This window comes from Siphateles boraxobius, unplaced genomic scaffold, assembly GCF_051911475.1.
Source record: "Siphateles boraxobius isolate OS27281-9 unplaced genomic scaffold, OSU_SipBor_1 9, whole genome shotgun sequence".
Classification (NCBI taxonomy): Eukaryota; Metazoa; Chordata; class Actinopteri; order Cypriniformes; family Leuciscidae; genus Siphateles; species Siphateles boraxobius.
Window position 1 is genome coordinate 7925333 of NW_027509219.1, and position 15756 is coordinate 7941088.

General features: G+C 45.1%; 1 protein-coding gene across 4 annotated transcripts in view; it reads right to left on the reverse strand.

Annotated features, from left to right (window-relative positions):
* LOC143732299 (actin filament-associated protein 1-like 2) overlaps nt 1–15756 on the reverse strand; it is a 114701-nt gene that overhangs the window by 47994 nt on the left and 50951 nt on the right. For all 4 annotated transcript variants that reach the window (XM_077223246.1, XM_077223245.1, XM_077223244.1 and 1 more), the window contains exons 4-5: nt 1837–1933; nt 1385–1596 (exon numbers count right to left, since the gene is read on the reverse strand). In XM_077223246.1, the coding sequence (XP_077079361.1) occupies nt 1385–1596; nt 1837–1933 (309 nt within the window). The remainder of the gene's footprint in view (nt 1–1384; nt 1597–1836; nt 1934–15756) is intronic.

Here is a 15756-nt window from a genome sequence, read left to right on the forward strand (position 1 = left end):
CAAAGTTTAGCTCCATCCCTGATCAAACACACCTGATCCATCTAAACAATGTCTTCAGGATTACTAGAAAGTTACAGGCAGGTGAGATTTTTTTTTTTTATCAGGGTTGGAGCTAAACTATGCAGTGGCCCTCCAGGACCGAAGTGCCCATCCCTGTTCTTAAATAATCATTGATCATTACTTTACAATGTTTCTGCAAAATAACCAATACTGTAAATATGCAGGTTCCTTTGAAGGAAAGTATGTATTCAGTACTTATACATTTCGTTAATTTAACAGAAATTGTCTGTAAATGTTGCTATTATAAGTACTTAATTTAGAGATTGGTCAAATAAATTGTGAGATTGGATCTGTAAAAATAAAGATTAAACTTAGTTATTGTACATAGAAAAACTATTTTAAAAGAAAATTACTTTAGATAGAAAAACGTTATTCTAAAATAACTTTATAAAACCCTAAATTTACAGTTTGACCTGAAAGTAAGCTTATTTCTATGTAATTTGACATTATCAGTCTTTCCACGGTTTAACAAACATTTATCAACAGTGATACTGTATGATGTAATTTCATTGATTTTGACCGCAAAATCTATTCTGTATTTGTACAATTTTTGCATGCAATTTTGTGAAATGGCTGTAATTTAACTGAATCCACTTTGCTGGCAGACTTTTTACAGTTTTTATTTTTTACAGTGTCGATTAAAACTATGGATTTCTTGATTTATTCTCATTTTGAAGAACCGATAACGGTTCTTAAATCAAAATAATCAATCTTTCAGTCTCTACTGTTTTCAGTTGATGAATGAACAAAGCTTTGTAACGTACGTCCCATCCATGATGAGAATGAACATCAGAAGGTATGTTGAAAGATACAGTACAACTTACCAAAATCCGTATATAGTCAGATGTAATTGCTCAATCAGTGTTTTAACCGCCGAAAAATGTCAATAATTGCTTACGGATTGAAAACAATGTCATGTAATGTTATATTTACCTCAGAAAAGCCATTCAAAACTCATAAGTCAGCTAAAAAAAATAACTCTATATGAACTATATTGCATGTTCATTGTATTTTTACTAAACCTGTTCTTCGATATCTAATGTGTTTTTGAATATATCCATCATGTTTTTATGACAGCCACCATTTAAATGTTTATATTTAAAAATATATATAATAAGTATAAAATTATAAAACAACATTAAAAATGTACTATTTCAATGCTATTATAATAAAAATTTCCTTATGTGCAATTAGCATATTAATTAGTAAATAGCCTAAAATCAGTTAATTTTAACCTTGGGAGATGCTTGCGTTAACAAAATAGCAAAGCAGATTGGAATAGAGGCATATTTTTAAATATATGAAACCTGAATGAGGCTCTTACCAGTAGTGAGTCGTGCTTAATAATGAAGAGCTGGCGGGTCCACTGACCCAACCACTTCTTCCTCCAAAGGTATCCGCAAATTCGTGACTCTGGCACGGGTCTTAAGCAGGGTTGAGAGGAGCTCCACTGGATGTAGTGAGCCCTGTCCTTCACAAACTCGTCCTCCTCTTCACCGTACGACTCGTAGTGACTGCTGTCTGAGTCCACTTTATCTGAGGCAAAGATGGGGATTTTAGCATTACAAAGTTTTTAATCTCACACATGTCAGTTGTTTTATTAAACTGTGGTCTCTTGTACCATGTAAGAAAGTAGCTAAGTCATGCAGGTTTGGAATGACATGAAGGTAAGTAAATGACAACTATCACTTTAAAAATTAACTGCTATAGCAGCTGCAATGATACTGATTGTAATATTCAGCTATTTGTCTTATAGTAGTCGGCTGCCACACTGACCTGTAGTCTGACTGGTCGGGACAAACGGTTCTGCCTCCTCGTAACAGTCATCCTCCTCTAAACACGGGGGGTGTTGGGGGACAGCAGAACTCATAGACTGAAGACACACACACACAAAGAAAAGCACATAAGATGTATTTTCAATGTACAACAACTCATTAAATATCTAATCAGCCAGTCACATGGCAGCTCAATGCATTTAGGCATGTAGTCATGGTCAGGACGATCTCCTGAAAGTGACTTTGATTGTGGCATGGTTGTTGGTGCCAGACGGGCTGGTCTGAGTATTTACCAGTAGACTGGTTAGAATAAGTTGACAAGTTTCAAATTTACTTATAGTCAGTTGAATGACTGTTAGGGGACCATCACAATAAAGCGTTAGCAGATATTAAGCAAACAGTCAACTAATACTCTAATGAGTTAGTTGACATAGTGCAACGCTACTTAAAGTCAACAGAATGTCCAAAAGGGACCATCAAAATAAAGTGTTGACAACTATATATATATATATATATAGCGGAAAAGCCACAGTGAAGACCACACAACCAAAATCTGGACCCTGATCAATCACAACTCACATGAGCTGCTCACGGCAACCACAAAGCTATAAATGACACAGTTGGCCAGAGTGATCACCTGAATGTGCACATGAGAGTCACAGTATCTGAGGTTTACAGAGAGGAAAACAAAATTGAGCTGAAACATTTGGAGCTTAAAACCCAGAGTTTAAGTACAGCTCTGCATTTAAAGGAAGAGAAAGAGAGAGACTACGTTTTTAGTTGTTCTAAGGGTCAGTCAGTCCACAGTTTTTATGAGAGCATGGTGCAGACTGTTCTAGAGGAGCAAAGCTGAAGGACAATGGCTGTGGTCTGCAATGGGGTCAGTAAATTGTAGTCGGACATTGAGGGCAAATCAGTGGCACAGAAACAAAGCCTTCTGGGAGTTGAAAACAAAAAGGCAAAAGTAGACGGCAGAATTTTTTGAGGTCTTAAAGGGATAGTTCACCTAAAAATGAAAATTCTGTCATTATTTACTCACCCTCATGTTGTTCCAACCTCGTAAGACCTTCGTTCATCTTCGGAACACGAATTAAGATATTTTTTTATTAAATTTGAGAGCTGGATCACTCCTCCATAGTCTTCTTAAGGGATTGAAGCTTGCCAGCCCCTAAAAGTTATTAAAGATATCGTTAAAATAGTCCAAGTGACTACAGTGACTTAATGTTAAATTTATCAAACGACGAAAATATATTTTTCATGCGCAAAAATAAATAAATAACGACTTTATTTAAACTATTCATTTCCTTCTGTGGGCCTCGAGTCAGTTCACTAGTGACATAGCGCAGTTCTTCTGTTGTTGTACGTCACATGCATCACACACATGACCAGCATCGGCCAATAGTGAGCCTACGTGTGACATAGCTCTACGCAATCACACTAAGTTAACTGACTAGAGGCCCACAGAGAAGGAAATGAATAGTTGAAATAAAGTCGTTATTTTAGCTTTTTTTGCGCACAAAAAGTATTCTCGTCATTTGATAAACTTAAGATTGAGCCATTGTATTCACTTGGACTATTTTAACGATATCTTTAATAACTTTTTGGGCTGGCAAGCTTCAATCCCTTAAGAAGCCTATGGAGGAGTGATCCAGCTCTCAGATTTCATCAAAAATATCTTAATTCGTGTTCCGAAGATGAACGAATGTCTTACGGGGTTGGAACAACATGAGGGTGACTAAATACTGACAGAATTTTCATTTTTGGGTGAACTGTCCCTTTAAGTCCTGTACTCTTCAAGTTGACGTAATTCCCATGTGTCTTAACTTTATGTTTTTCAAGGTTCAATAAGTATTTTCATTAGGACGTGCATTGCTATAACCTCCAAAACTAAAGAAAATAAGAAAAGAGAAAAGTGAAGTGTACTTACAATATGAGCATTTTAAAACACAATTTTAAAATTGCTTGTAACCTGCAGAAAATTAAAATCAACAAAAGACTAAAACGGACTGACTTGAAGCAAGTGGGTTAATTTACCCTCATATCCCATCTTCATTTTTGTGTCTCTATGTTGGAATGTGGATGTGTGACTCAAGAATTTCAGAATGTTAATTACAAGTGTTTCTTCTGTTTTATCTCTTGCATATTTTCATTCTTTCTGTTTACCCCCTCGCGCTCTAGGGGGGAGGCGTGTGGAGTTTGAGAGCACAGCGTGTACAGCTCTGGGGACCAGATACATATCTGTGAATAAAAGATGAAAGCGGTTTTTGTGTGTTCACGTGTATGTGATAGAACAGGAGATAGAGGCCCAGAAAGAAATATAAATGTTAAATTGGAAAACAAGTAAGAAGGGCCAAAAGCTAATGGATCAAAAACGATAAGAAGTAAGTACAGACTGAGGTCTAAGGGGTTTTTGGGGTCCTTGAGGTGTTCTGACATGCTCTGACATTTGTGCTTTTTTCAGTTATTTATAAACATGTTAATGGCAAAGGTGTAAATTCACTGTATATATAGCACAAACGGGGCTACCGTAATAATGTCAGGAACATATATGTACATGTTTGTATTTTTTAGAGAATAATGTTTATGCGTGGTTATCGAAAAAACTAAAACTAAAAGTGTCTGTAAGGCCACAAAACACATACTAAATATGTGTCCACAAGACTTTTGACTAATGAGTGTTGTTGCCCAGAATTTTTGCTTCAAAATGATCTGAAAATCATCCTGCCTAATCATTTACACAAAACAATACATTGATTTAAATTTTATAAGACACCTTTTGTCGTGTGGGTTTTTGTTGTGTCTTGTATATCACGTTATCCCTTGTTTGTCATGTGATCCTGCCATGTGTCTTGTCTTTTGTTTTATGTTACTCCTGTCCTGTTCTGAGTTCCCTGGATTTCCTGTTTTTGTATTTGGTTAATTAAATGTGCTTGCGATTGGATTCACTCTCCGTTTCATTCCTGACTGGATGTAACATTTTGTTTGGAAAGGCAATATGCGTGGAGGCGTGTTCACACCTGAGAAGACAAAGGCTGGATAATATGCCACATACATAATGAGCTGCATATTAATTAGCCTTTCACACAGGCTTGTCACAGGATCCCAAAGAATGCAAGGACAAAAGAAATTATCTATATATACATATTTTACAATTAGAAATTGTAACCAATTACAAATAGGTTACAATTACAACAACAATTAAAATTTTAACAATATTTCAAGTGTATTTCTTTGTAAAAAGTAAAAAAGGTAAGGATTCATTAGTTTGAATATTGGAACAAACACTATAATAACATCTTAGTTGATAATTCAATATACCTACTTTATTTTTGACAAAACATCATACTATAGTATATTTAACTATGAGCAGAAATTGGTGAACAAAATCGTACCTATTTAATGTGACAGTAGTCTTTTTTTACAGTCAAAACTTTATAATCCATCCAAAACTAATCACAAAATCTTGTCTAAACATTCATATTTAGTCTCTAACATATTGTGTATGATATATTAGCATATACATGTGAATTTGCAGTTTGTTGCTTATACAGACATTTAATTTCAACATATTTCAGTCTATTTTTACTCATCTTAGTAGGCTATAGCAATATAGTTTGGATGTGTTCATGTAAACATAACGTTTACTAATGTAGGTGCGAGAGTGAATGAAAGGCACTGTATAACTGTAGTAAACAAAGCGCGCGCCTGTGCCGTTCATTCATCATTTAGCCTACACGCAGACACGCAATTCATATTTAAACAGTCTTTTTGCGGTTTACAGTCAGACACTATTCAATATCGCGATTAGAACAAAGCACTTAAGAATAAATGACTTACTACATCAGCTGGATCCATTGCTCCTCGAAATGAAACTACCAGCACTTCTGGTACATTTTCCAGGTTTATTAGATAGTATTATTCCTCAAAGCGAAAGGATACGCTATGTACACAGCTGTAGTAAGATACATAGTCGACCTCAGAGGGTTAAAGAGCGAGTAAACCACTATTCCCTGAAAATCCATAATTGTAGACTGTGTGCTGTATGTGTATGTTTGGAGTAGAAAAAAAAAAAAAAAACACATTGTGGCACTTTTATGATGAATAGCGGCGGCAGAAGGGGTGCTGAATGCTCACTAAGCCTGTAAACATTTACTGCAAATTCCATGTGTACCTCCTTTAATTTGAACAACTCTAAAGATCTGAATTAAATGAAAAGAGCTTCTACTGTTATTACACAAGCAAACACACATTAAAACATGCAGGTCATTTTAGGCCTGTCAAATTGAGCTTATGTTACCTCATGAAGCACACGAGAAACCAATCTAAGCCTGTAAAACACCTCACCTCTTACTAACCCACATAGACATACACCAACTCAACTTACATAAGGATTACTGAAAGAATGACACACAACTAACACATGACCTGTACCCCGGAGGCCCTCTAAAGAGTGCTAAGAAAGACCTATTAACTTATGTTGTAGTCAATGTATGCTTTTCCCTGTGAGCTTTTTGTTTTTCTATGGATTTTTTCCCCCAGTTGGATACGTAGTTGTACTTTTACATTTAGATTAATAAAGTTAATCTTTTATAACACTGTAATAATTTAATAACACTGTTAAATTTAATCTTAAGCATATTTCTAAATTTATATAAATTTTTCATACCGTACATTACAATATTGTCACGATTATGTTCAGTTTGAGTTTGTTTTCTCTTTTCTTTCTCCCTGCCTGTCAGTGTCGTTATTAGTTACTATGGTTACATTTGATTTGTCATTCTGTTCAGCTGTGTGTGATTAATTACCTTTGTTTGTCTCTTGTATTTAGGCTAATGTGTTTATGTTATTAGTTGTCCGGTCTCGTCAATGTTTAACGGTTGTTGCTTTGCCTACCTTCATTTTTGTTGATGTGGATTATTAATTAAAGACTTCTGATTTTCATCATCTTCGTCGTGTATTCTATACAACCAAGTGGAGGTGCCAGGGTAAGGAAAAGTAAATATGATCACAGTAGATTTTATGCTAACTTCAAGAGCTACTCTGTAAACGATTCACAGATAAGGATAAATCAAGACGTGTTTGTTTTGTTTTTTTGGTCATTATCAGTATATATTCTAAGCCCCCTCACACGCCCAGTGGCCTTAACATTGAAATCATCCATAGACGCCCAATGTGTGGGCTCAATGTGCTCATGTTTACAGGATTGAGACCATCTGGTTGCCATGGAAACCCAAAGATTTTGGCGCACACTTGGCTGGTGACCTCATCGCTCCCACACCTCCCAGGAGATCCTCCTTGCACCATCTGATTTCTTTCCCCTCTGAGCGGTTGTCCTATCAGTCCATCTCTTTATCACTCCATCATTGTCCTCTATCACGTAGACAGCAATAATTATCCTCCCAAAGTCCACTTCCTCCCTTCTTCTTCCCTTCTAGCCAATCACATTGAGTTGAGTCACCGAAAGGGGCCTCTCATTTAAACATGGCATTTCCTGTTAAAGATACAGCCCGTCCCCCTCACTTCCTCCCCCTCAATCTTTTTCAAACAAGCTTTTGATTTTTCTCAGGGTTTGGTATAAATAGTCTGCATGACTTGTAAATTATATTCCAAGTCTTCTGAAATCATACAATAGCTTGAGAAGAACATTCTAGTGTACAATAATAATATATTTCTGTTATGATTTAATGATTTATGATTCAATCAAACTTCCATTCCGTGTTATACAGTAAATTCCATTTACTGTCCAGCAAGAGGGAAGATTTTCATTCAAAAACAACATAAACATCAGTCTATCGTATGGCTTTAGAAGACTCCAAATACTGTGCATACGGGTCACATGAAGCACTTTTATGGTCTTTTAGTCCTTTTTTTGAGATTGACAGCCAAGTCAAGTCAAGTCATCCTCATTTATATAGCGCTTTTAACAATGTAGATTGTTTCAAAGCAGCTTTACAGAGATGAACATATAATTTAAGGTAACAGAGATTGGTTTGGTTTTATAGTGGCTCTTGAAAAATGTTTTTTCCAGCTAAAGTTAGTTTTGATTGATTCACTTCCGTCTAAATGATCATTTGTTATTAAATTAGGGGCCGCTAAGACGACACCGTTCTCTCTAAACAGACTTTAAATGTGAACCTGTGATAGACGCTGATGGCGTTCACATGCACATTAAGAATTGATTCTATAGTTATGTGCGTTTGAATATATGTGCGCAGGTTTGTAATTCCTTACAAACCATGCCTAAACAAACTACTTGTCTATAAATTTTGATGCAGAATTTTTATTTTATCTTATCACTTTGGGTAGGTACGCGAACCGAAAAATTCCACAACGCTTTAAATGGGATGCATGATGCATGAAAAATTGGGAATGTAAAAGCTGTCATGCGGACCTGTGAGCATACTGTGGTACACGATCCAAGACTACCTGTAGGAGGAGGTCTGAGCTTGGTTGCAGTGGAACTGTGGCTCGATTCACGTGAATGTGAAGCAAATCGAACTCAGGTCCACACTTGTGCACGAAATAAAGTAACATGCGCATGTGTTTTAGACGATGACGATGTCATTGAATCAACAAAACACATGTACAGTGGTGATGTTTTAACTTGGATGTGAGTGAGAGTGAGTGCAGTGTAATTGTGCAGAATCAGTGCAATCTGAGCGGCAATTGAATGGCTTGCAATCAGCTCTCAGAAACATGATAAATTGGCCCGCATTATGTTTTCTACAACCCCAAATCCAGAAAAGTTGGGACATGTTTTGTAAAATGCAATAAAATCACGAATCTGTGATTTGTTAATTCTCTTCAAGCTTTAATTAACTGACAAAAAGTACAAAGACAAGATTTTCAAAGTTTTCACTGACCAACTTTAGTGTAGCCTATTTTGTAAATATAAGCAGGGGAGACCGGGGACAGTTGCAACAGGGGATGGTTGCAACATGTCATTTTTCTCCAACCAGAAACAAGCTAATGACACTCACACTGCACATGCTCAATTGCACATGCCCCCTACCCCCCCCCACCCCCACCCAAAAAAGTGTTTTACATGACAATAGGGTAATTAAAAGTTAATTGCCTCACAAATTGTTCCATTCTTCCTATGTCACTTAAAAGCCTACTGTATCTTATAACAATTTGAATATTTGACATCTGCACATAAGCCCTACTCATCTAGACAAATTTTTGATAATAATAATTTTACTAACACTGACATATATTGTAATATATTGTATTTGTAACATGTTGCAACTGTCCCCGGGCCCGGAGTCTTACAAACCACTCTGTAGCACGTGCAGAATGAGGCCTGGCATTGTCTTGCTTCCCAGGAAAGATGTCATCTTGATGCCATTAAATGTCTCTGTACAATCCCAATCCCAACCTTCACATCAATGGCTATGTTTACATGCAACCAAATAATCCGTTATTAATCAGATTGATGACTCAATCGGACTGAAAAGCCTTCAGGTAAACACCTTAATCGATCAGATTGAGCTCGACCAAAATTAAATTTCGATCGGATTGAAAGGGGTGGTTTATTCCTTTTCTAATCTGATCGAGAGAACATGTAAACCCTTGATCAGATTGAAAACCGAAACTGAAATGGACTGCGAATGTGCAATGATGTAAAAATGGCGTAATGTCTAGAAAAGGCTCAAAAGTCATGCACATTCAACAGAGTTCCCTTTCGTTGTCACTGCCATGGGTCTGCGGAATTTGCATAGCGTATCTCCGCCTTACCTCGTGGGTATAAAAGGAGGACGCCGGCAACAGGCAGATATGTTTTCGCTTCGGAGCCAAGAGTATTTCTTCACTCCACAGTCATCTCTGACTTCGCTCTACGAGACGAGCTTCTCTCTCCGGTGTTGGTGTGACGGCGATCTGCAGAGAGCTCACAGTGCCTGCTGATCTGTGCAGTGATCTGCCAGTGTGTGTGTGTGTCTCCCTGTGTGCCTCAACATCGCGGAGTTTTTTTTTCTCCTCTCATAAAAGAGCTCGCACGCGGCACGTCTTTTTAAAGACGGCTCGCCCGTGCATTTCTGGTTGCAGCGGACTGGTATCGGACTCTGATGGGCACGAGCGCTGTCTAGTGTGTTTGGGCTTTGATCATGCTTGAACAGCGCTCGTGGGTGACTCATGTTCTCGCTGGGAACGTGATCATCGCGTCATATATAGGTCGAGACTCGGTGCACTCGCAAGAGTGAGAGTCCCCTCATCCACCCCCCGATCTTCGGCTGGTGGCCAGGGTGACCTGAGGGTTACGGTCTGGATCAAGGCGCCGACTATGTGTCCGCGACCCCAGCCCCCCTCTTCAATGACGGTGCCCGCTAGTGAAGTGCTGATTCCCGTGAGCCTACCCTCTGGTGGCCCGCGTGTTTCAGTTGAAGCTACAGAGGAAGATGCCATGTCTGTTGCAGCATCACTAAATGGGCTTGAGTCTTCTGGAAGTGAGGGCTCGTCACAGCTGCCACCTTCCGGTGTGCATACGGCTGTGCCTGAGTCTGATCCGGATATGACGACCATGCTTTCCTGGGACGATGGGTTTTGGGTAAGGCCGCCGACCCTCGTCCACGGCAAACCCCAATACCTCTCTTCCCGGACGTGCATGATGAGATCTCGAAGTCCAAGAAGACCCCCTTGTCTTCTCGGGCCCGCTCTCTGATCTCATCGCCTTTCCTCCCCTCGATGGGGCCGCTGCTCATGGGTACACTGGGGTCCCCCCGGCTGAACGCTCTGTTGCGATGCTATGTGTCCTCAGAGTGCTTCTTCTCGGCGCAATCCTAAGCACCCGCCCGTGGCCTGTAGTTTTTCGCCTACGCTTGTGGCGAGATCCTATAGCGCCACAGGACTGGCAGCCGCCTCACTGCATGCCATGGTCATTCTGCTGGTCCACCTGACCCAGATGCTCATGGACCTGCACAAGAACGGGACTGACCCAGGGCCATTCACTGAGCTGCGCGCCGCCACTGACCTTGCTCTCTGAGCGACGAAAGTGGCCGTACGCTCCCTGGGTCAGGTGATGCTCACCATTCTGTGGCTGAACCTGTCTGATGTGCTGGATGTCGCGCGGATCCGTCTGTCTGACATTCCCATATCCCAGGTCGGCCTCTTCGGCGGTGCGGTTAAGGGCTTGCCCAACAGCCCTCAGCCGCCCATGAGCAGACTGACGTTGATTCTGTCCCGCCGGCCCCGCTGTCCGCTCAGATCCCTCGGTCTGCCCACCGCCGAAGGCGCCCTCCCGCGCCTCCCACCCCGCCCGTTCACCCGGGTCGGCTCTGGGGGCCGCGGGCGGACGCCACAGCCCTCTCCAGCCCCGCCCCCCGCTACACGCCGGGTTAAGCGGCGCTCTTGAGACGGGCTCCTCGGCGATGGAGCAGACTGAGGTTGATTCTGTCCCGACGGCCCCGCCGTCCGCTCAGATCCCTCGGTCTGCCCACCGCCGAGGGCACCCCCCCGCGGCTCCCACCCCGCCCGTTCACCCGGGTTGGCTCTGGAGGCCGCGGTCGGACACCACAGTCCTCTCCAGCCCCGCACCCAGCTACACGCCGGGTTAAGCGGCGCTCTTGAGATGGGCTCCTCAGAGATGGGACTCTGAGTTGGTTCTTTCCAGGAGTTGGTAGCAGGACCACTCCTTTCCCCGGGGGAGGGCCGGGGAAGAATCCTTATTCTCCAAAGAGCTGACTCTCCCATCTCTGAGCACAGAAAGTTCTCGGACGTCACAGAGCGCCGCCCACAAGCCGTGCTCTCTTCGTCCCCCTCTGTCCCAGAGGTGGTTGACACGGCGTGCCGTCCACGGACCGCTTCGCCCCTGTCCCCCTCTGTCGCCAGACCCCTGGCAGAGCAGGCCCCCCGCGGGACGACCAGCCTGGTCCTCCCCTGGCCCCCTCTGCCAGGGTGCGGTTGCTAACTGTGCCCCCACATCGTGCCGCTATGCCGTCCACGTCTGGGCCAGTTACTCCGCTTCGCTGCCCCTCCGGGGAGACGCCTGTGATTCGCATGATCCCGTCGGTTCAGTTCCTGGGAGCCTGGTTAGAGCTTCCCCGTCTGTCCCGCTGGGTCGCGCGGACCATCAGGCTCGGCTATGCGATTCAGTTCGCACGGTCTCCTCCCCGCTTGGGGAGTCTGCTCCACTTTTGTCGGTGGCTATGCCCCCATCATGAGAGAAGAGATTGCCACCCTGCTGGCGAAGGGTGCAATCGAGACTGTCCCTCCAGCCGAGATGAGGTCTGGCTTCTACAGCCCCTACTTCATTGTCCCCAAGAAAACCGGTGGGTTACGGCCAATCCTGGACTTGCGCGTGCTGAACCGCTCCCTTCACAGGATGCCGTTCAAGATGCTCAAACGCATTTTCGAATGCCCAAGGATTGGTTTGCAGCGATCGACCTGAAGGATGCCTACTTTCATGTCTCCATTCTCCTTGACACAGATCGTTCCTTCGGTTTTCTTTCGAGGGGCAGGCATCCAGTACGCGGTTTTCCCTTTCGGGCTAGCCCTGTCTCCTCGCATCTTCACGAAGGTCGTCGAGGCTGCCCTTGTTCCCCTTCGGGAACACGGGGTTCGCATCCTGAGTTATATCGACGACTGGCTGATCATAGCTCACTCTCGAGTTCAGGTTTGCGAACACAGGGACCTAGTGCTTCGGCACCTAGCTCGTCTGGGCCTTCGGGTCAACTGGGAGAAGAGCAAACTTTGCCCCGTGCAGAGGATCTCTTCTCTCGGTATGGATATCGACTCGGTCGCCATGTCCGCGCAGCTTACAAGCGAGCGCGCGCAGTCACTGCTGACTTGCCTGAGACAGTTCGAGGGCAAGAGTGCGGTTCCACTGAAACTTTTTCAGAGGCTCCTGGGGCATATGGCTTCTGCAGCCGCGGCAACGCCGCTCGGATTGCTTCACATCAGACCTCTTCAGCTTTGGCTTCGCAACCGAGTCCCGAGGTGGGCATGGCAACACGGCACCCTCCGAGTAACAGTTACTCCGACCTGCCGTCAGACCTTCACCCCGTGGTCGAACCTCAGTTTTCTACGGGCCGGAGTGCCCCTGGAACGAGCATGTTGTTGTAACAACAGATGCCTCCTCCACGGGGTGGGGTGCCATGTGCAATGGACGTGCTGCCGCGGGCTCCTGGACAGGACCCCGTCGCCTCTGGCATGTCAATTGCCTCGAGTTGCTGGCCGTACGTCTTGCTTTGCGCCGCTTCCGGGCCGTGCTCAAGAACCAACACGTACTAGTCCGCTCAGACAATACCGCCACTGTAGCGTACACATCAACCATCAAGGTGGACTACGCTCCCGCCGTATGTCGCAACTCGCTCGCCACCTCCTCATATGGAGTCAGAAGCATCTGAGGTCGCTTTATGCCATTTATATCCCCGGAGCCCTGAACTGTGCAGCCGACGAGCTCTCACGGCTTCAGCCACTCCCTGGAGAATGGCGACTCCATCCCCAGTCGGTCCAGCTGATTTGGGACCAGTTCGGGGACGCACAGATAGATCTGTTTGCCTCCCACGACTCGACCCATTGCGCCCAGTTCTATTCCCTGACCGAGGGCATGCTCGGCACGGATGCTCTGGCGCACAGCTGGCCGCAGGGCCGCAAGTATGCGTTTCCCCCAGTGAGCCTTCTTGCGCAGACCTTGCGCAAGGTCAGGGAGGACGAGGAGCAGGTCATTCTGGTCGCGCCGTACTGGCCCGCCCGGATCTGGTTCTCCGAACTAGTACTCCTCGCGACAGCACCTCCCTGGCCGATCCCTCTGAGGAAGAACCTTCTTCCTCAGGGACGGGGCACCCTATGGCACCCTCGTCCCGATCTCTGGAACCTCCACGTGTGGCTCCTCGATGGGACGAGGCAGGTTTGAGTACCCTTACACCAGCGGTGGTGGCTACCATCACTTCCGCTAGGGCGTCGTCCACGTGACACGTCTATGCGTTGAAGTGGAAACTCTTCGTCAGCTGGTGCTCTTCTCACCCAGAAGACCCCCGGAGATGCTCAATCAGCGTTGTGCTTTCCGTCCTTCAACAGGGGCTGGAGCGAAGGCTGTCTCCCTCCACCCTGAAGGTCTACGTTGCCGCTATTGCCGCACACCATGACCTCATCGAAGGTAAGTCGGTGGGGAAGCACGACCTGGTTATCAGGTTCCTGAGAGAAGCGAGGAGACTAAATCCGCCTCGCCCTCCTCTCGTTCCCTCTTGGGACCTCTCAGAGGTTCTAACTGCCCTGAAGAGTGCTCCATTTGAGCCCCTGCAATCAGTCGAGCTTAAATTCCTGTCTATGAAGACAGCGCTCCTGGTTGCACTGGCCTCCTTCAAGAGGGTAGGGGACCTGCACGCATTCTCCGTTGACGAAGCGTGCCTGGAGTTCGGGCCGGCTTACTCTCACGTGATCCTGAGACCCCGGCCTGGATATGTGCCCAAGGTTCCTACCACTCCCTTCCGGGACCAGGTGGTGAACCTGCAAGCGCTGCCCCCGGAGGAGGCAGACCCAGCCTTGGCACTGCTCTGTCCAGTACGCGCTCTCCACGCCTATGTAGACAGGACGCAGTGTTTCAGGACCTCAGACCAGCTCTTTGTCTGTTATGGTGGGAAGCTGAAGGGAAAGGCTCTCTCCAAGCTAAGGTTGTCTCACTGGATAGTGGACGCCATTGCTTTGGCATACCAGCAGCAAGGTCGACCGTGCCCCCTTGGTGTGACTGCCCACTCCACCCAGGAGTGTGGCATCCTCTCGGACTCTAGCGCATGGTGCCTCGCTAACAGACATCTGCAGAGCTGCAGGCTGGGCGACACCTAACACATTCGCCAGATTCTACAATCTCTGAGTGGAGCCAGTGTCCTCCCATGTACTCGCTTCAACCAGCTAGTACTGGACCCGCTCAGGTGTCTTCGCTTGCTCGCCATTCCACTCCACGGACTGGATACGTGCGATATTCTCCTCAGGTGAGCTTCCCCGAAAGCCCTGAGTTCCTCCAGCACTCCTGACGTTGGCGCCAGTGTCTATTGCCTGTGCGTCGGCTAGGTGCCTCCCGTGTGCATGGTCCCTACCCTGAAGCGACCCCCACATGTGTATTTCCACTGTAAGCCTCTCGGAGCATGTGTCTTTCCCTTGGCAAGCCTCCTTGCCACCCCTGGGGTTGAAATATTCCACCTGCGGCTGGACACCCCAGTGTTTTCCATATGCATCCCTCAGGGTCATATGTGTACTTTCTAAGTCCCCCCCTCTGGGTTGGCAGTAATTGCATATTTCCCCTAAACTTTGGGATATACTCCCCAGTGTACTTTGGTATTCCTGTGCTAAATAGGAGTCCTTCGTCCTTGCCAGTCTCACGACAGGGATCTCAGATTTACGCAGGGCACTGGAAGACAGCTGAGAAGGTGGCGTGATTAGACTGGTAACCCCATTCGTCGTCATCCGACGTAACTCGGAGTGACAACGAAAGGGAACGTCTCGGTTACGTATGTAACCCTCGTTCCCTGAGTAGGGAACGGAGACGTTACGTCTTACTGCCACTTTCACGCTGTACCGCGGGGATCGCCTGAGCTCAGTCTTGGCTCCTCAGCGAAGAAACATATCTGCCTGTTGCCGGCGCACTCCTTTTATACCCACGAGGTAAGGCGGAGATACGCTATGCAAATTCCGCAGACCCATGGCATTTCTTTGCCATTGGCTCGTTTTCTAATACTCGAAGTCGATAGGTGTTCTAAGCGAAACCCCATTCGTCGTCATCCGACGTAACGTCTCCGTTCCCTACTCAGGGAACGAGGGTTACATACGTAACCGAGACGTTTTCCTGCCTTGCCCTACAGTACATGTAATGATATTTCTCTGGATTCCCTGAATTGTATATATTGTATAGAATGGTAGAAGGTGAAAGACCTAAATTCTTTGCAATTCTCTTACAATAGTTGGCAGAAAGTGATGAGCCATGATGACC